The following is a 20,611-nucleotide window of genomic DNA, read 5'->3' as shown; positions in this document are numbered from 1 at the left end:
CATAAGTTGGACCAGCCGCTCAGCATGCTTATACAGCTTTCAAGAAGCTAAAAGCACTTGCTGAACCTTTAAAAGAGCAACATGTTGCCAGGTAACATAGGTCATACAGTGCGTCCTTACAGCTGATTCTATCCACAGATTCCTAGGCTGTTCAAAACATGTAAAATTGATATCCCTTTACACTATCTTATCCATGATCATGAACTGGCCAAACAGTTGAACGAATAGCTACAAAATGTTCTAAGCACATTTCCCACATACACATTGAAGGGTTCCTTCGTATTTATGAAGGCCATACAGATTTGCACCTCATTAATATTTGATTTGATTTGTTTTATTTATTTATTGTCACATGTATTTTATTGCAAATACAGTGAAAAGTGTTGTATAGTAATGGAGTGCTCATTTGACATCGCTAGCCTATTCACCAATGTACCAATCAAGTAAGCCATAGACATTCGAACTGCAGCACCGTATCATGGAAATCTGCACAAGCAATCATTGTGTGAATTAGTACTCATTCACTTATGAACTCAGGAACTCATGCATTTGAGTTCCATTTTAACATCATCTATGTCCCTACAGATTATACTGCCATAGAAGCCAGCTAGAGACAGCTTTTGCAAACATCTTTGCTCGGTTCCATGAGAAACATATCTTCAATTGAATAACATCTAACCAATACTTCCAATATGACAATATGTTTGCTATATTTGAAACTACAACTATACCTGATTCAACTCAAGGTATTAGGTGACCGCCATTTTCTGGTTCTTTTAGGGCAATGCTTTAACTGATCCAAGTCAACCTACCTGGTTTAATGCTCAAACAAAGCATGGTGGTTAACTGTCAGTCATAATTAACTGGTGAAATCTCTATGGTAACGCTTCTACCAATGAGAATCTACTTGATAACCGATCAGCACTCTCCTTTCATACAGATAATAATATTGAGGTTGTAGACATGCTCGCTGAGCCAGTGCGTTTGGATGTAAACGTTTCGTCAACCTGTTAGGTAACATCATCAACATCATCAGTGCACATCTGGTAAAGCGTTGGTGTTCTGTCCTGCTTGTTATTTATAGGCCTCGCTTTGCTGGGGCGATTGGTACTACTTCCGGTTCTATTTCTCAGTGGTTTGTACACAGCGTTTAATTCAATGTGTTTGTTGATGGAGTTCTGGTTGGAATACCAGGCCTCCAGGAATTCCCTGGGCTGTCTCTGATTGGCTTGTGTGATTATGGATGTGTTGTCCCAGTCGAATTTGTGACCCTCATTGTCCATGTGTAGTGAGACAAGTGAGAATTGTTCGTGTCTCTTGGTGGCTAGTTGGTGTTCGTATATCTGTATTGTCACCAACTAGCCACCAAGAGACATGACCAATTCCCACTTGTCTCACTACACATGGACGACGAAGGACACAAATTCGACTGGGACAACACATCCATAATTGCACAAACAGAGACACGCCAGGGAATTCCTGGAGGACTGGTATTCCAACCGGAATTCCATCAACAAACACGTTGAATTAGACCCTGTGTACATACCTCTGAGAAACAAAACTGGAAGTAATACCAACCACCCCAGCAAACCAAGGCACATAAATAACAAGCAGGATAGAGCACTGATGCTTCACTGGAAGCGCACTTTTGATGCTACCTAGCAGGCTGACGAAACGTTTGCATCCAAACCCACTGGTTCGGCGGGCATGTCTACAACCTCAGCCACAAACCGAGCTACAAATCTTCTTGTAAACTTTAGATAACAATATTTTCCCCTTCATTGATATTTGTGAAATATCCTGATGAGTGCGAAAAGAAGATCTTCAACAAAACGCTTCTTTATTTTAACAATACTCAATTCCTATAATATCAAATGACTATTTGTTTGGAATACTGCATCAATCTTACATATGCATGTGTTTTAATATGTGTACATGTATGTATTACTGCATGCATTTTAAAAATCTGCTATAATAGAGGTTTTGATTAGGAAATTAAAATGAACAAAATGTCATAAAAAGCCTCAAATTACACATGCCTTGTTATGTAGCATTTACTCGGGAGCAAATATCCTTTATCATAAACAAGAATAGAGACAGAATGACGGAAGGGAGTTATGGTTACAGCCTGAAACCCATTGTGTTGGTAGGGAGAGTGGGTATGCAGCATCAATGAATATTGCCTAAATTCAGAGACAGATGTGATAGACAAGTTAAGTTCAGAATCTATTAGATGGGTTCAGTGTGAGAGGATGCATTAATGGAATAATTCACTTTGCAATTATGATCCAGGAGGCAGCAAAATCAGTTGCAAAGCAGAAAGATGATGGCAAAGTTGGAGACCACTATATAATCCAAAGAGACTAGAGAAATTTGCTTTGACAGAGTAACTATGGTCAGGAACCAGTAGGCAACTAATGCTGACAAACGAGAAGAACTAGTCCAACCACAACTTCAGCAGACATGACACCAAGTCCCTTACACTCTCCATCACAGCAGAAGTGGATGGATAAGTGAAGGGACATATTCAAATTAACCCCAATTTTAGGATGACCTTGAGGCCTTTAGTTTCTTTGACAATGCTGCATCCACAAATCAGATTTCTAAGCCCAATGTTGCAATCAGCATAGAATATACAGATGGAGAAAGGCCCACTTTGAATGGTATAATCAGCTACAAAGATCAAAAACAAAAAAATCTGATTACACACTGAGGATTGATCAATTTTAATTTAGATAACTAAGTTTTATGAAATTAACAGGCAAAGTCGAAGAAACAGCCCCTCCCATGAGTGCACTCATACAAAGAAAAATCATGCAAGATCAAATTTTTTAAAAATCAAAATGAGAATCACAAAAGCAAACATTTTTCTTGTGTTTGTCAAAAGTGAACACTTCATAGATGGTTCATAATCTAGCAACAAAAAAATATTTTTCTGAAGACGGGTCCTGACCCGAAACGTCAGCTTTCCTGTTCCTTTGATGCTGCCTGGCCTGCTGTGTTCCTCCAGCTCCACACTTTGTTATCTCTGACTCCAGCATCTGCAGTTCTTGCTATCTCAACAAAAAAATGCTGCTTTGTAACAATATTAGAACTGATGGTTTATAATCATCTTTCAAAGCCTTTTCCAAAGTAAAATACTGAACATAACAAATTATTTAATTAGGTGCTTATTGAGGAAAACAAACTGAATAACAATGTACTATTTAATACCCAGTGTATCCTAAAACATAAAAAAAAATTTTATAGCTCCTTACCTTAGTTTTCAATTTCTGAATTTCAGCTTCAGTAACAGAATGCTTAATCTGTAGCTAGATGAATTAAAAAAAGGGTCAGGGAGTTCTGCGAAATATATAAACAGCTACTGATGTTATGAAAAAATCTTTTTTAACAGTTAATGTCATTCTCATACTACTGTATGCAGTATATTCTACCTCACGACACCACTCTCCATTAAAGCCATACCATTCCTAATGTTTTCTTTCTCCTCATGCATTTTCTTCGAAAGATATGAGTTAAATTTGGAGCATGGATAGCAATGGGAAAGTCAAAATTAATCATGCAGTAGAGTGAGTCAGGTATTTTCCAGGTTGTAGTGTTTTTCTCCAATAAACTTGAACAGTCCCAACTGTAATCAAGATGTTTACTCTCACTGTACTAAAAGCAGGTATCTACAGTGTATAAGAAATCACACACATCATTTCATAAACCCATTCTACACTGAAGCAAGTCAAATTATAAAACAGCATGTTAAAACTTAAAAACAAAAATAAAGCTCACCTTTAGATGTAGAAGTCATCATTCTTCACTAAAGACTATACTCCACATACCATGGATAAAATCATGCAATAGAATGAAAAAACTAGAGTGGTACCTAACAATTTGAGGAATTTTCTATACCATATCCCTTAGGAAGGTACCTTCACATTCAGTAATACAACTGAAAGCAAACTATCAGTTTGGCTTTCAGCGATAAAACATTTTAAGTCTGTTACCTTGTGTGGAAACTATTTTATTATTAGGACTTAATTAATAATTAACATTATTGACAAAAGCATGTGTATTAATCATTTTCGCATAGGAACTGAATAAATACTTCAAGGGAAAAATTAGCAGGGATTGATTACAGAAGTACAATTGAAGTAGCATAATGAATTAAAACAGATTCTTATTTGCTATATTTTTGGTTGAATGTCCCAACACTGACTTTGAATTACTGGCCAAGTGATAAAGAGATCTGCTAATGCCAAAATGGAAACTACAATTACTAAAATAGAATCACATCAATTTGTTAAACATAGTAAATTCAATATTTCTGAAACAAAAAAATCTCAATCTAAATGTTAATAATTTACAGCATTAATACATGAAGCCATGTCGAAGCCTGAGGATATACGAAGGCCTATGAGCCAAACAGATGAGTACAACTGAGAAAATCCATAGTTAATATTATTGCAAAGAGCAGAAGCTAATAATTACAGCTGGTTGAGTATACTTCTCTTTGAAGAATGTTTATAACTATAAATAAAAGGTGAATAATCCTAACTTAATACTAGTACTTCTGATATCATCTTGTACACAATCACAGGTCCCCACAAAGAATGAAAGACCATTTGATTCAAGGAGAAAATGAGTCTCAGTTCTGCCGAAACTGCATGGTTTTTTGTAGTTGAACATAAGCAGTCATGCTGGGAACAATCTTTAAATTACTTCCATTCATTTTGGAACCTAGGAGTAGCCCTTGCCTGCAACTAGTTCAGGTACCTCCTACTGAAAGAATTATACAGAATATCTTGATCTTGTGAACAAATCTCTGGCCATGCCAGCTGATAACAAGACAATGTTATAAATGATATTTGTATATCAGGGTATGCAGAGGTTTTCTCTCTTAGGATAAAAAGGTATGGAGCAAACATTCAAATTTAGCAGAAAATTTAACTAAACAAAATATAAGTGGTAATTTTCAAATTCATGATGGCCAGAATAACGGTAGTGTCAAAACAACTTGCACAGGCAGGAAATTTCTAAGCAAAGAAATGATCTACCTTCAAGTCAAAGTAGTTTAAAAGGCTTTACCATTAAGGGTAAATAGCTGCTTTAAGTAGTCAACAGTCTGGGGTATAAAATGCTTTGTAACTCATCACTTAAAAGATTTGATCAAAGTATTACAAATACAAGCAACACGATTAACTAAAAACAAAAGCCTCAGATACACGAAGTTATGAATGAATTGCAGCATCAAAGACAATCACACCACCAGTTAGTTAGTATAATGGACGACCCTTCAATTGTTACAATAGGCTCTTTGTTGACAACTATCACAAGGATGTGCTTATATTAAGTATTAGAATTTGATTTCACACATATTCATAGAATTTTTTTTTGAAAGGATACTTTTCGTAAACAAAGGACACACATTTTAAATAGCTGCTAATTTGCACCTGTGACATTCCATTCTGTCCCATGGAACCACGAAGTTTACAGAGATCCTAAAAAAGACAATGGCACCCTTCACATCTCATCAAGGTGGTTGATGGCTCATTCAGGAATTAATGGCTGAGGCATTAAAAATTAATTACCTTAGCTCAAAAAACAGTAACTAAAATTAATGTCAAGACATGTGCTGGCCATGTTCCTTTTAAAAATCACACCTGATTTCTTTGACCTGCTATTGACCATGTCGGAGGATTGTCAGGCAACCTAGCTGGATTTGAGATTGCAGAGTTTAGTACAGGACAGCAGAGGTGATTACCCTCTTCCGAGCCTCCCTTATAAGATTGCTCAAGAAACCTGTGAACCTTGCTTGTGGCTGGAAAACCAGCCAAAAAAGCTATAGTACAAAGAAATTTTTAGGAGAAGATTTAAATCCAACAGCAGTGCTTCCAAGACAAGGGGAACTTTCAGCAACTATTGCAAAGCAATTGATTCTGAGAACCAAAGTACCCAGATGTAACCAGCAGGCCTTAACTAAATTTATGTGTTTAATCTATATCTTGTTTGGTCAAATGTAACATCTCATACTTTCATTTTTTGCTAGGGGAATGTGTATTTGCTCATATTACTGGGCAGTAGGATCTGTTTGTACATTTTTAACACTTTGATTATTTTCCTTGGATGGGTTTTAGCAATAAATCTAAACTCTTATGTGTTTAACCTAGGAATTCTGTCTTGTCTTAATTCTTATAAATGGCACATAGTCAACTACACAGTGAATTGGCGATCCAGCCTTCATTTAAAATTCAAAACCTCTGCTACAAGCATAATGGGCAAAGATGAAAGCCAATCCACTACTCCTCACCTGATTGCAACAATATATATACTCAATGTTGTTAATCGATTACATGGGTCCTAGGTTTAGTGAATTGTATCTGCTGAAGAGACAGATGAAGTCTAAAAGTGAACAATCCAACCTCAGAAGAAATGTTCATGTGCTCTCATAAGATAAATGAACTGAAACAGAGAAGATGAACTAACTTCATATACAGCAGTGTGGTGGTTCCTGACATGCACATCTGAATTTGGTTTAATTACATCATTGAGTGTCTGGAGCCATTTTGAAACTCACTTGGGAATGTTGACAGATTATACACATTTCTACTGCTATTTGCTTTTTAAAAAATATGTGCACTCAGTTCAAAAGGCTTACATGTGAGAAAATATTTGGTAGACCAAGAATTTGAGTTAACTGATGGCAAAGATACAACTAAAATATTTATTTCTACCGATGCCAAATTTGAAGCAAGGAACTAAGTCCACTGGGGAGAGGGGAGATTTCCCAAGCAAGAGGAGGTGGATCTGTGTCTTCATGGGTGGAATTAAATCTAAATTGGATTGGGATTCCAAAGTCATTCCATACTGTTCTGGGTTTCTGCATGGTGGAATTGAACAGGATCAGGTAAAGCTCCTTGGATCTGTTGGAAAAATAATTAAGATAATTATGAAGCCAATTAACAACTGCCTTCACCGCCAATTCTAGACTTCCTAACTAGGGCTCCTGTTTCTTAACCTGTCAGAAATTCACCAGGGTCAATGAGGCAATGGACAGTGACAAGTGCCTGTTTAGGGAAATTGACAAATGGGGCAGCTTTCGATTAGTAAAATTTCAGTGCTCAGCCATATTCAGGTACGTGGCTGTTGTCAAGGTATATCTTCTTATAGATAATGCTATCTCTGTTTGACAGCTGATTGCCAAATTCTAGGAAAGAAGTTTAGCTGTCTCAGACTTCATCTCCGGCTGCACTTCCCTGCTGCCACCTTATATGTATTTTTAATCAACTTGTTCAGACATGACACTGGTGAAACTTATGGAACTGCACCCTTCTTTCTAGACGCGAAAAAGCAGAAGCAATTACATTGCCTTAAGCACAGGAACAGCAGCAGCAAAACTCAGTAGCATCAAATACTTCTCATCTGCATGACTCTCCACAGGGCAAAGGGGCCTGTACCAAGGTGCAATTGGAAAGAAACAAACAACAATGGGTCCACAGAACTCTTAACATAACTGAGAAGGAGGTGGCAGGACAAGAGTAATGAGATTGGTAATGTCACTGCAATAATGATCCAGTTCCAGTGATGAAATCTGCAACATGAATAAATGCTTGGTAGTGCAAAAGTTAAATATTGCTAAAAGGAGACTAGAATTTGAAGCTTTTCATCTTGCATTTGTCAGAACTAGAACACAAGAAAAAGACTTGGAAAAAAAAAGAGATACCATTTTATACAGAACGAGAAGAAGATGCTGATTGGTTGGCCATTGACAAGGAACTGCAACAAGAACAGTTAACCATCAATATAAATTCTAACACCAGACAGGCAGTTTCGGATGGGTCATGGTATTGCCATGGGAATGTAGCAGTTCAGCTATCTCCATGACCCTTTTTCTTGAAAAAGGTGCAAAGTATCCACAAATTTTTTTTCTGCCTACATGAAACAGGATGGAGAATATTCATAAATGTAGCTTCTAGCATATGCAAATAAATCACATGCGGGTTTGTCTGATGATCTTATTCCAATGTAACCCTTAGTACGGCCCAGATTGCTTAATATATGATTTCCAATGGCAGAATCACACGTAATGATCAAAGATTTTCTTTAAATCCAAGCACTAACACTTTAGGAGGCTCTGGTTCTCATGACAGGCTGCTGTTAACATCTACAGTTCCTGGGAACAGGATGTCCTTCCCAGTGGAGCACAAGAGGATGCAATGCCAATGGCCAATTGGAGAGCCATCTTTGGAGTGCTATTCTTCAGAACAAGCTCACGCCCAGGTTTCTGCCTCTTGTCAAAATGTGTGACCCCTCAAGAGAAAGCTGAGAGATGCATATGTTCATAATGATTTATACAAATAGGATTTAAGAACAACAATTGTAGAAGATGCCTGAGGCCTGGGTGCAAGGGAGAAGGAAAAAGAGTAAGGGCAAGTGGGAATGTTGGCTCTTCAGACGGAAATGCAAGATGACTGCAGAGAGAAAAAGTGGAGCTGCAAAGTGAATTGTTCCGACGAGTATTCTGCAGGATAGTGCTGTGGTGACTGTAATCTGATACCAGAAAGCGTCATGTTATTCATCTGTCAACACACTCCTGTAATCCTGAATTCTCTTGCTGCTCTGTCTGCAGTTTTGAGAGCCAGCCTGCTGCTCACATCCTGATCCAATGCCACCCACATCTCCTTACTTGGAGAAGTTATCCTCTTCCTCCCATTCTTGGGAGAGCTTAACTCACTGCAGGTTCTCAGATCCAATAGCAAAATTTCCAAACTGAGAGACATCCAGGAAATAGTCTTCTCAGGTCTCTTCTCAGTTCATATGGATTTTTTGAGACTGCAGCAACAAAGTGCTGGTGATTTCATGTCGCCTATGTTGTGGGCTCTTTAATAGGAAATCCTTCAATGACGAAGTGTATAAAATTCCACCCCATCTTTTATAGAGCGATTGAAAGTGGAAACAAAGTGCTAGCAAAGAAGTAGACTGCAAAGCTTATTTTTCTTTGATTTTTACAAGATATAAACTGAAAGGCCAAACTGATTAGTTGAAATAAATTTAAAATAACTTCGAGACTGATATCATTCTATTTCTTAAGGTAAACAACTTTACCCAGTCTGTGATATATGTGTATAAGATAACAATACCGCAGCAATAAGCTCTAACTGACCTGGTGTGATTGACTTTTGTGATGCCTATATTCATGTGAAACACATGGTCTCAATAATTACACTCCTGTTTAGACAGTAATATAGGAACACCACTTGGAGGATTTAGTGCTTGTTCAGGAAGCATAAGGGCTGAGAATCCAACACTGAAGCTATCTGTATTTGTGCTTTTTTACATATTAAATATAATCTTGGGAGGGCAACCCAGAGACATTTTAGGCAAATTCCAAAGTGCAGTCACAGTTTATGGTTATACAAACAAAATGGTATTCCACGCAAATATGCATTTTTTCAGAATAATTTTTAACAGCAAAAGGTAAAAGATAATGCATTATTACTATATAGTGCTCTGCAGTTACTGAGATACAAACTAACACTTCACAGGTGATATAAAGTACAAATAATTTCTTGCAAAGCAACACATAGATAGTACTAGTCCTTACAATAAATACTTAAAAAGGACAGAAAATACAACAAAGGGCATAATATACATTTACGTACATTTCTTTCTAATATGTGACTCAAAAAATATGTTTGTTGATATTCAATCCTTTACTATTAGATAAAATTGATTATATTCTGCATGTATATACAACCAGAGGGGTTGTACAGATCAAGCCTCTGATGAAATTACTCTAAAAATACTTTTGAAAGTACTTTTGAAAAACATTCATGTTTATTCATTAAACTAACTACATTAAAAGTTTTCATTTCATTCTACTTTGTTGATTTTCTTCATGTTTGACTACTTTTTGACTGGCTGGCAATACAAACATATTCCTGGTTACCTCTTTGAATTTGTGAGCAATCTTGCTGGCGTCCACCTCTGTAGGAGAAAGCATATCATCGGTTTCAGGCAGGTCAAACACTTCAATCGCCATTTCACCACCAGTGAGAACTGAGCCCATTTCGTCATCCTCCTCATCAGTGGCATATTCCCCTGTCTTAACATCAAATTATATTTTTGCAAATATGAATACTTAAGTTAACATTTATAAAATTCTTGCAGTTATTAAAAGACAGGCTTTAGAATGGAAACAAAATACACATTTGTTCAGATTCGTGTCTCAGTGTGCACAACAGTTAAAGATTACTTTAGTGTACAATACTTAGTCTTAATCTGAAATTTAGTATTTTAATTTTAGGCCTTATAATACTTCAAAAACGAAAATAAAGAATACTACAATATTACAACTACAACACAATTTTGGCAAATTGTATCGGAAAGATGGCATTGAATAAATGCTGCACCCTCCTTCTAGCTGTTACCACTTAATTAATTACAACTGAAATAGATTTGTACATGAAATAGACTCACCAAAAGTTAACCGTACGTTATTACGTGTATATTTTCACAAATGTTAAAAAAAATCAATGCAAAACATTAGTTCTGAAAATTTACAGAATAATAAGTATCTAAGGCCTGATAAGAACATAATATTCCTTATTAGTTTCACGAAGCTCAAATCTGCTTACACAACGTGCCTTTAAAACAAGGTATATTTCATTTCATATATTCATTAATTGAATTTGCAAAAATAGTGTGTGGAAGATTTCATTTTTACACAATGGAATTTCAATCACTACTTTCATTTGTAGAAAACTACTTTTTCTTCTGTGATTCACCAACATCATTTTAATTAGGAATTCAGCAGTTTACCTGAAAAAAAACTATATCTTTTCTCTTAAGGACCTTCCAGAAAAACACTATTCCTCCGAGGGATTGTTCTTTCTTCTCCTTCATAAAGAATAACTCTCAATTCTCCAAGAATCAATCTACCCCTGTCTTTAAAAAAAAATTAGTGATCCTGTCTCTGATGTCTTCTGAGGCAGAGTTTGAAACTCTCAAAAACATTCTCTGTTCTGAAAGACTGACCCCTAATTTTGGAGCAAAGTACCTGAGTTTTAGAATGGCCCTCAAGATGAAACATTCTTGCCATATTCATCCTGTCAAGTCTGTTAAGGATCTTACACATATCAATCATCAATCTAGTAGTAATGGGCAACAAAGAAATGGCGGAAGAACTGAATAAGTACTTTGTGTCAGTCTTCATAGTGGAAGACATGAGTAACTTCTCAAAAATTCAAGAGAGTCAGGGAGCAGAGGCGAGCCATCAGACCAAGGAGAAGGTGCTAGAAAAACTAAAAGGTCTGAAGGTGTATAAATCACCTGGACCAGACAGACTACACCCCAAAGTTTTGAAGGACATAGCTAAAGAGACAGTGGAGGCATTAGCGGTGATCTTTCAGGTATCACTGGAGTCAGGGAGAGGGCCAGAGGACTGGAAAATCACTAATGTAACACACTGTTTAAGAAGGGAGTGAGGCAAAAGACGGGAAATTACAGGCCAATTAGCCTGTCCTCGGTCGTTGATAAGATTTTGGAGTCCATTGTGAAGGTTGAGATTTCTTGGATGAATACTTGGAAGTGCATTGTAAAATAGGGCAAAGTCAGCACGGTTTCATTGAGGGGAGGTCTTGCTTGACAAGTCTGTTAGAACTCTTTTATGAGGTAACAAGCAGGTTAGACCAAGGAAAGCCAATGGATGTTATTTACTTGGACTTCCAGAAGGCCTTTGACAAGGTTCCGAACAGCAGCCTGCTGAGTAAGACAAGAGCCCATGGTGTTAGAGGCAAGATACTAGCATGGCTACAAGATTGGCTGTCTGGCAGAAAGCAGATAGTGTGGATAAAAGGCTCCTTCTCAGGATGACAGCCGGTGACTAGTGGAAATCCGCAGGGGTCAGTGTTGGGACACAACTTTTCATTTTACATGTTAATGATCTTGTTGAAGGAACTGAGGGCATTCTGATTAAGTTTGCAGATGATACAAAGATAGTTGGAGGGACAGGTAGTATTGAAGAGGTGGGGAGGCTGCAGAAGGATTTCGACAGGTTAGGAGAGGGCAAAGAAGAGGCAGATGGAATACAACGTGGGAAAGTGTGAGGTTATGCACTTTTGTAGGAAGAACAGAGGCCAAAATTATTTTCTAAACAGGGAGAAAATTCAGAAATCTGAAGTGCAAAGGGACTTGGGACTCCTAGTCCAAGATTCTCTTAAGGTTAACTTGCAGGTTGAGTCGGTACTTAGGAAGGCAAATGCAATGTTAGCGTTTATTTTGAGAGAACTACAATATAAAAGCAGGGATGTATTTCTGAGGCTTTATAAGGCTCTGGTCAGACCACATTTAGAATATTGTGGGCAATTTTGGGCCCCATATCTCTGGAAGGATGTACTGGCCCTGGAGCGGGTCCAGAAGAGGTTCACGAGAATGATCCCAGAAATGAAATACTTCACATATGAAGAATGTTTGAGGACTCTGGGTCGATACTCGATGGACTTTGGAAGGATGAGGGGGGATCTAATTGAAACTTACAGAATGCTGAAAGACCTGGATAGAGTGGACCATTGGGAGGATGTTTCCATTGGTAGGAGAGACTAGGACCTGAGGGCACAGCCTTAGAGTATAGGGAAGATCCTTTAGAATGGAGATGAGGAAAAACTTCTTCAGCCAGAGAGTGGTGAATCTATAGAATTAATTGCCAAAGGCTGTGGAGGCCAGGTCATTGAGTATATTTAAGACAGATATAGATAAGTTCTTGATTGTTAAGGGGATTAAAGGTTACAGGGAGAAGGCAGGAGAATGTGGTTGAGAAGCTTATCAGCAATGGCGGAGCCAAATGGCCTAATTTCTGCTCATATGTCTTATGGTCTAACCATTAGTCTTCCAAAGTCCATGGAAACAAGCCCAGTCTGTTCATCCTATCCTCATCAGCCAACCTACTCATTCCAGTATTAATCTAGCTAACATTTTCTGATCTCCCTCAAATTCATTTATATCCTTCCTTAAAGTGATGAGAACTACACGTAATATTCGAGATGTCAACTGACCCTGCATAACTGAAGCATAACATTCTTCATTTTATGTTCAAATCCTTTCATAATAAATGATAGCTTTTTTGATAAAGTGCTCTACCTGCTTACTAACTAATTGTGACTCATGGATTAGAATACCTAAATGCCTTTGCACCGAGAAATTCTGCGGTTATTCCCAGAGGTTGGGAGCTCTTTCCAGAAATCTTGATCTCAGAAGAAGTTTCTGAGATAAACACAGAAAGTGTTAGAGAAATCCAGCAGGTCTGGCAGCACCTGTGGAGAGAAAAAGAATTAACATTTCGAGTTATATTTCAGTTCTGAAGAAGTCATGAGACTCAAAATGTTAACTCCGCTTTTCTCTCTCCACACATGTTGTCAGTTGTGATATGTTTCTTCAGTACTTTGTTTTTGTTTCAGATCTCCAGCATCTGTGGTATTTTGCTTTTATTTGAGAGGTTTTGGGAACTTGATACAATTTACAAATATTAGCATTTCTGTTAGCCTGGTAAAACTTAAAGAAGTAGACTATGACCGGTTCTAAATTGATAGGACAAAAATTAGACACACATCATCTATCTACAGTAGTCAGCAATTCTGTAACATCACATCTGGAGTACAGTGCTCAGTCTGGGTATGGCACTTGAGGAACATCAAATCTATTAAATATATTTGTGCAGAAGTTAGATTTTTGAGACCAATGTTTTCAGTAAAAAGATAAAGTTAAGATTGACTTTGACACGAAAAATTTTTTTGAAGGCTCACTTTCAACGAAAACACAATGTAGCTGACACAACTTTAAAATCGGTTTCAATACACAAGTTCGAAGTGGAAGCAGCATCCACACCAGACAATTATTGGGTCAGCATTTACGTTATGTAATGTCAACAAACAGCTATTAAAACTGCAGGAACAAATCTTTTCAACTTGCTTGAACATTCACTCTCATCACCACTGATACAAAATAGCAGACATATGTACCAACAACAAGATGCACTGCACTAATTCATCAAAGTTCCTCGAAATCCACCTTCCAAACCCACGACCTCTAACACTTAGTCAGACAAAGGCTTTAGATGTACACAGGATCACAACCTGCAAGTTCCCCTCCAGGCCACACACCATCCTAATTTGTAACTATATCACTGTTCCATCACTGTCACTGGGTCAAAGTCATGGAACTCCCTTCCTAACAGTGCTATGGATGACCCTATGCCCCCAAGGACTGCAGCAGTTCAAGATGACAGCTCATCCTCACCTTCTTCAGAGCAGTTACAAACAGGCACTAAATGCTTACATAAGCCAGTGACACCCACATCTCATGAACAAATATAAACAATGCTGCTTGGGGAAAGGACAAGGAATGATGGTGGGATAGGAAAGTCAGGCTGATAGCTTCTAGCTCTTGACATAAGCTTCAATACAGGAAAATTGTACTGAATAGGCATTTATAGGAGCCCAAAAGGCAAGACCTCAGTCTACTCCCCTCTTCCCATGAGCACTCCTATTGATGATCGAGTACCCAAGATATGGGCTACATTAAATTAAAATAATTTAAAGCTTCGTCTGGAACACTGTTCTTGCATCGTGTTTGCATCTGCATTCTTTATTACTCTAATCTGATCAGTTCTGTGAATTATAGCTACCTGAACTCTAAATCACTCTAAATCCTTCCGGCTTTATTTGGCAAGTAGGCACCAAATGGAATATGATAACTATAACATTTACTCAAGTGATGAATTGTAGTGCCTTGTGTGATTGCAGATATTATAATTTTGTTAATTAATGTTTGGGCTTTGCCTGGAAAAAGTAGGATCAGTTTGAACATGAGATGTCTCAAACATTGTTTATTTTTCAACACCAAAAATCATGCGATTGAATTTTATGAGATTAACTCTGTATATAAATGGCCTTTACTTATCTCTATTCAGTTTTTAAAATATGTGTGTGTGTGCGTGTGTGTGAGAGAGAGAGGGAGAGTGTGTGTGTGTGTGTGCATGTGTGTGAGAGAGAGAGGGAGAGTGTGTGTGTGTGTGGGGGGGGGGGAGAGTGGGTATGTGTGACAGGTAGTGTGTGTGTGTGCACGCGTGTGTGTGAGGGAGAGTGTGTATGTGCACGTGTGTGTGAGAGACAGTGTGCGTGAGTGTAGTGTATCACCTGTAGTGCAATATGAACTCAAGATCCCGGTTGAGGCCGCCCTCATGGGCACCGAACTTGGCTATCTGCTTCTGCTCGGTGACTCTGCCTCATGTTTCCCAAGTCCACCTTGGAGGACATTTACCCAAAGATCCGAGGCCAAATGTCCTTGACCACTGAAGTGTTACCCCACTGGGAGGGAACATCCCTCTTTGGTGATTGTTGCATGGTGTCCATTCATCTGTTGTGATAGCATCTGCATGGTTTCGCCAATATGCCATACCTCGGGGCATCCTTGCCTGCAGTGTATGAGATAGACAATGTTGATCGAGTCACATGAGTATCTGCCGTGCACGTGGTGGGTGGTGTTCCCACGTGTGATGGTATAGACCCTATCGAAGATCTGACATGTCTTAAGAGGTTGCCATGACAGGGTTGCATAGTGTTGTGGTTGATGTTGTCCTGAAGGCTAGGTAGTTTGCTGTGAACAATGGTCTGTTTAAGGTTTGGCGGTTGTTTGAAGGCGAGAAGTGCAGACATGGGAAAGATCTTGGCGAGGTGTTCAACAAGCGATTTCAACGAGTTTCACCCCACCACCAGATTTACCATGGACTACGCTTTAGAATCATTCCCATTCTTGGACACACACAATTCCATCAAGGACGGACACCTCTGCACCTCACCTACTACAAGCCCACAGATAACCTCACGATGTTGCACTTCTCTAGTTTCCACCCTCAACATTTTAAAACAGCCATCCCCTACGGACAAGTCCTACACATACACAAGATTTGTTCGAGATGAGGAGGAACAAGACGGACACGTGAAGGTGTTAAAGGACGCCCTCATAGGAACAGGATGCGATGCTCAACTCATCGATCGCCAGTTCCGATGTGTCACTGCGAAAAACCGTAATGACCTCCTCAGAAGACAGACACAGGATACGTCCAATAGCGTACCCTTCATTATCGAGTACTTTCCGGGAGCAGAGAAACTATGCCATGTTCTTCGTAGCCTTCAACACACTATCGATGACAATGAGCACGCACACGCAGTCTCTCTCTCTCCCTCATACACTCACTCACACGCACTCTCTCGCACACATGCGTGCATGCGCACACACACAGTCTCCCTCTTCCCTCTTCATGCATATACACACTCACTCCTCCACACACATACACACGTGCACACACACATATGAATCTATGGGGCAAATCTGTATTTGCAGATACATTCCATTTTGCTCAAATGGCACACAATTTATCAGTCAACGTGGCATTTTATAAATTCCTACTTTAGAAATAAAACCAGTCTGACTCCAAACCAAAACAAACAGATTCTAAACAAGGCCTCACACCTAACATGCACTGTATGACCTAAAATTTCACATCTTCTTTACACTGATAAAACCTTTAGTTCTCTCAGGACAGTGACTTGAAAGGAATTCGGGGATTTACATATACATATTAATTAATTAAAACCTTCTAACTGATTGAAGGTTTAACAAAATCTTATGTTTGTTTAATACACCCTCATCAATGGTGTGACCCTTTGATCTTGTACTTATAAATTCTGTGTCTGATACTACTCCTCTCACTAACACCTGAAGAAGGAGTAAGACTCTGAAGGCTTGTTTTCAAATAAACCTGTTGGACTATAACCTGGTGTTGTGTGATTTCTCACCTTAAGAAATCAAATCATGGGATTATAAGAAGATTATTAGAAGGAAAGTTTTACCGTTATCTTCTTTTCAACAAAATGTTGTGGAAATACCAATATGAATAACGACAATGGGATTTTGTAAATGCAAGTTAACACCAAATCAGAAATAGTAAAACAGTTCACAGAGGCATAATCGTACAAAAATGGGCAGAATCAAAGAATCATTTCAAAGCATTTGGCCAAGCAGGTGAGTTTTAAGGAAGGACTTAAAGGAGGAGAAAGAAATGTTTGAAGATGGAATTCTAAAACATTCAGTCTTGGCAGTTCGTGGCATGCCTTCTGCTGATGAGGTGAAAGACATATGAATCTTAAGAACAGAGATTTCTACGAGAGATTGTATGGCTGCAGAAGGTTGCTAAGACAGTCAAGGACATAAAGAATAAACATCAAAATTAAAATCTTAAATTGGAGGCATTGGAGATCAAGGATCCAGTAATCAGGGACCAGGTTAATGAACAGAACTGCTGTAGGATAGAATACAAAAAAAAGGTAAGGATCACCAGAAGGTTACAGGACATGTGGGATGGAAGGAAAGTTAGGAAAACACTAATAGTCAAGAATGCATATGAAATGTATGGACTAGAGCTTCCGCAGCAGAAGCAGGTGACATTACAGAAATTGAAGTAAGCAGTCATTGAAATGAAAAAGATGTGAAATTGGAAGCTCAGTTGAGAGCTGCATTGGACAGCTGGAAGCTGCAAACAGGCTTGTTTACCTGGGACAATGTCCAAAGAAACAGATGAAATTGGTGCAAAAAGTACAGTGTATGTGACAACTAAGAAACATAACATATTTGGTTTCATCACTTTTTAACCCAGAAGAAATTGTGGTTCATCTAGGATTTGGTGCTGGACAGGTAGGCTGACCGCACAAAAGGTAATATATAAATTATGTGAAACTGAGCTTCACCACCATGTTTGCAAAATGAACTCAGGGAGGATGACACTTGTACAAGATCGACTGGATGCATCTGAACAGATCTGGACTGAGTTCCTTGTGAGAATTTTGCTAGTGTTGTTGGGAGCACTTTAAACTGACATGGCAGGGAATGGAAATCAAGAGAGAACATGGACAGGCAAGATGGCAGCAGCACAAGTCACTCCATTTGGGGCTCTGCTCTGCTCGCCAGTTCTCTTTCTCTTTCTTTCTTTGTCCTCCCTTTTTTATTCTCCCTTCATTTCTCACCCTCTGTCGTAATTCTATTCCCCCACCCCCACCAACCCATTTTAACTACCCACTTAAGCAGTCGGGAAGGAGTCAGGATGCAACCAGGAACCACATGGCGGGAGCTGAACGCGTGGATTGTGTCCTGGTGATGGCAGATCAAGCGTGGGCTGGTGAGATTGGGCCAGTGAGACTGGGCCAGTGAGACAACAGCCGAGACAGCAAGCCAGTGAGGCAGCTGAGAGTGGGCCAGTCAGGTAGCAGCAGCAGCGAAATTAGGCCAGTGAGGCAGCTGAGAGTGGGACACTGACAGTGACACGGCGTGGGCTGGAAAGTCCGGAGCGGGACTCTGGCAGAGGCACGGCGAGTGCTGGAAAGCCGTGTGTGGGACTGCAGCAGTGGAAAGGAGAGTTGGACTTTCTTAAGTTTTTTTTCTTATCTTATTCTAAGTTAATGTGAATGGTGCCATGTATGTATGGTGAAGATACACACTTTTCACTGTATTTTAAATTGAATACACGTAATAATAAATGATTCAATTCAATTTCAGAGGATACAGTGTACAAATAATACTTGGAGAGATGGATAACACTAGTATGGAGAATTGAAACTCAATTGGTGAAGTTTGTTAATCAAGGTTAGTGGGCAGTTGTGAATGCATAGAGTGCAGTAAATAAGACTGAGGAATTACAGATGCAGAGAGCAATGAGGAAATATGATGTTGTGGCAATAACAGATATCTGGATCAGAGAAGGCTGAGACTGGGTATGAAGTTTTCCTGGACATAAGATATTCAGAAAAAAACAGAAAAGGCAAGAGAGGGGTGGTGATGGTGATTAGGAAGTGCATTGCAATGTTATAGAAAGACAATGTCCCAGAGGATTCAAGGACAGAAGCAATCAGCGAGAGCAAAGGAACAAAAACTGTACAATTACATTGCTTGGTACAATCTACAAATCATCAACCTACTAGGAATTATGCAGAGGAACAAATCTGCAGGTAAATAACAGAGACATGCCAATATTATAAATTAGTAATAATTTGGTATTTTAATAACCCAAACGTAGATGTTTAGGAGCCTTGATCATTGTAATATAAGCTTTATAAAGATAGAAAAGGACAATGGTCAATCCAGAGTAAAAATAAATAACTTGGGAGTGCTGAGTCAGTGAGGCAAGAATGGAGCTGGGTGAGATAGATTGGAAGAAAAGGTCGACAGCCAAAGCTGTGGTTAAACAATGGGCTACCTTGAAAGAGGAGATGGTTCGGATACAGTCAATTTCTGTGTGAGGACCATTTTAGGGAGTCACTGGGGATGTCTGCTGAAGCTCAAAGATATTCACTCATAACTGCATATGGGAGATTACTGGATGGTCTGTTTGTTAAGGCTCATTGATTTATTAATTTTCCCTCAGATGCTGCGAGTCAGGCAGCAGTGGCAGCGGCAGCTTTCATGCCATTGCACAATTTCCAAGAAGCCCTCAGAGCATCCCATCAGCAATCAGCTGTCTTCGTGAATGGGAAAGGCTTCCACTTCATGAATGAGCAGATCACCTGTGACCACACCAGCCAGGTAGTGCAAGTCTGGAACAGTTATGATGCCCACATTCCAGAAAACCCACAGATGCCTGCATCCCCTCAACACACACTGGAATGGATGATTGATGACAAACACTACACCTTCAAATCCTGGTTCAGGACACCTGTTACGAATCCACGGATTGATGCTGACAAGAGATCCAACACTACACATGCTTGCACAGGACCATTCTAAAGCAAACCCTAGGGCTCCTGAAAATGAGATTCATGATTCAAATGCTGGGACTTGTCTGATAGTGTAATTCATTACATTCAAAAAGAGTGTCTCCCATCGTTATAGAGTCAGTTGTTTTACAGTCATAGAGTAATAAACCATGGAAACAGGCCTTTCGGCCCAAACTGCAAACTGGTCTATGCTGACTATGGTGCCCACTCAGCTAGTTCCAAATGCATGCATTTGGAGCATATTCCTCTAAACCCTTTCCATTCATGTACCTATCCAAATGTTTTTTAAATGTTGCTATTGTACCTGCCTGAACCACTTTCTCTGGCAGCCCATTCCATATACACATCACTCTCCGTGTGAAGAAGTTGCCCCTCAGGTCCTTCCTAAATCTTTCCCGTCTCACCTTAAACCTATGCCTTCTAGTTTTCAATTCCCCATTCCTGGGAAAAAGACTATATGCATTCATCCCAACTATGCCCCTCATGATTTTATACACCTCAATAAGGTCACGCCTCATTCTCCTACATTCCAAGGAATAAAGTCCTATACTGTCCAACTTCTCCCTATAACTCAGGCCTGCTAGTCCTGGCAAAATCTTCTTTGCACACTTTCCAGTTTAGCTTTGTCTTTTCTATAACAGGGTGACCAAAACTGTAATAACAAGGTGTACAGCTGGATGAACACAGCAGGTCAAGCAGCATCAGAGGAGCAGGAAAGCTGACGTTTTGGGCCTAGACCCTTCTTCAGAAAAATGGTTCTTCATTTTTCTGAAGAAGGGTCTAGGCCCGAAATGTCAGCCTTC

The 20,611-nt window shown here is 39.1% G+C and overlaps 1 protein-coding gene across 3 annotated transcripts in view; it reads right to left on the bottom strand.

Annotated features, from left to right (window-relative positions):
* The window catches only part of ppp1r9a (protein phosphatase 1, regulatory subunit 9A), a 265,269-nt gene that overhangs the window by 96,110 nt on the left and 148,548 nt on the right, over positions 1 to 20,611 (bottom strand). For all 3 annotated transcript variants that reach the window (XM_048610696.1, XM_048610710.1, XM_048610703.1), the window contains 2 exons: positions 9,938 to 10,093; positions 3,258 to 3,311 (listed from right to left, as the gene is read on the bottom strand). In XM_048610696.1, coding sequence (XP_048466653.1) covers positions 3,258 to 3,311; positions 9,938 to 10,093 — 210 coding nt within the window. The remainder of the gene's footprint in view (positions 1 to 3,257; positions 3,312 to 9,937; positions 10,094 to 20,611) is intronic.

The sequence above is a fragment of the Rhincodon typus genome, chromosome 2 (genome assembly GCF_021869965.1).
Source record: "Rhincodon typus isolate 14 chromosome 2, sRhiTyp1.1, whole genome shotgun sequence".
NCBI classification, from domain to species: domain Eukaryota; kingdom Metazoa; phylum Chordata; class Chondrichthyes; order Orectolobiformes; family Rhincodontidae; genus Rhincodon; species Rhincodon typus.
Note: the sequence above shows the minus strand (reverse complement) of the source record. Positions and strands in the feature narration are given on the sequence as shown.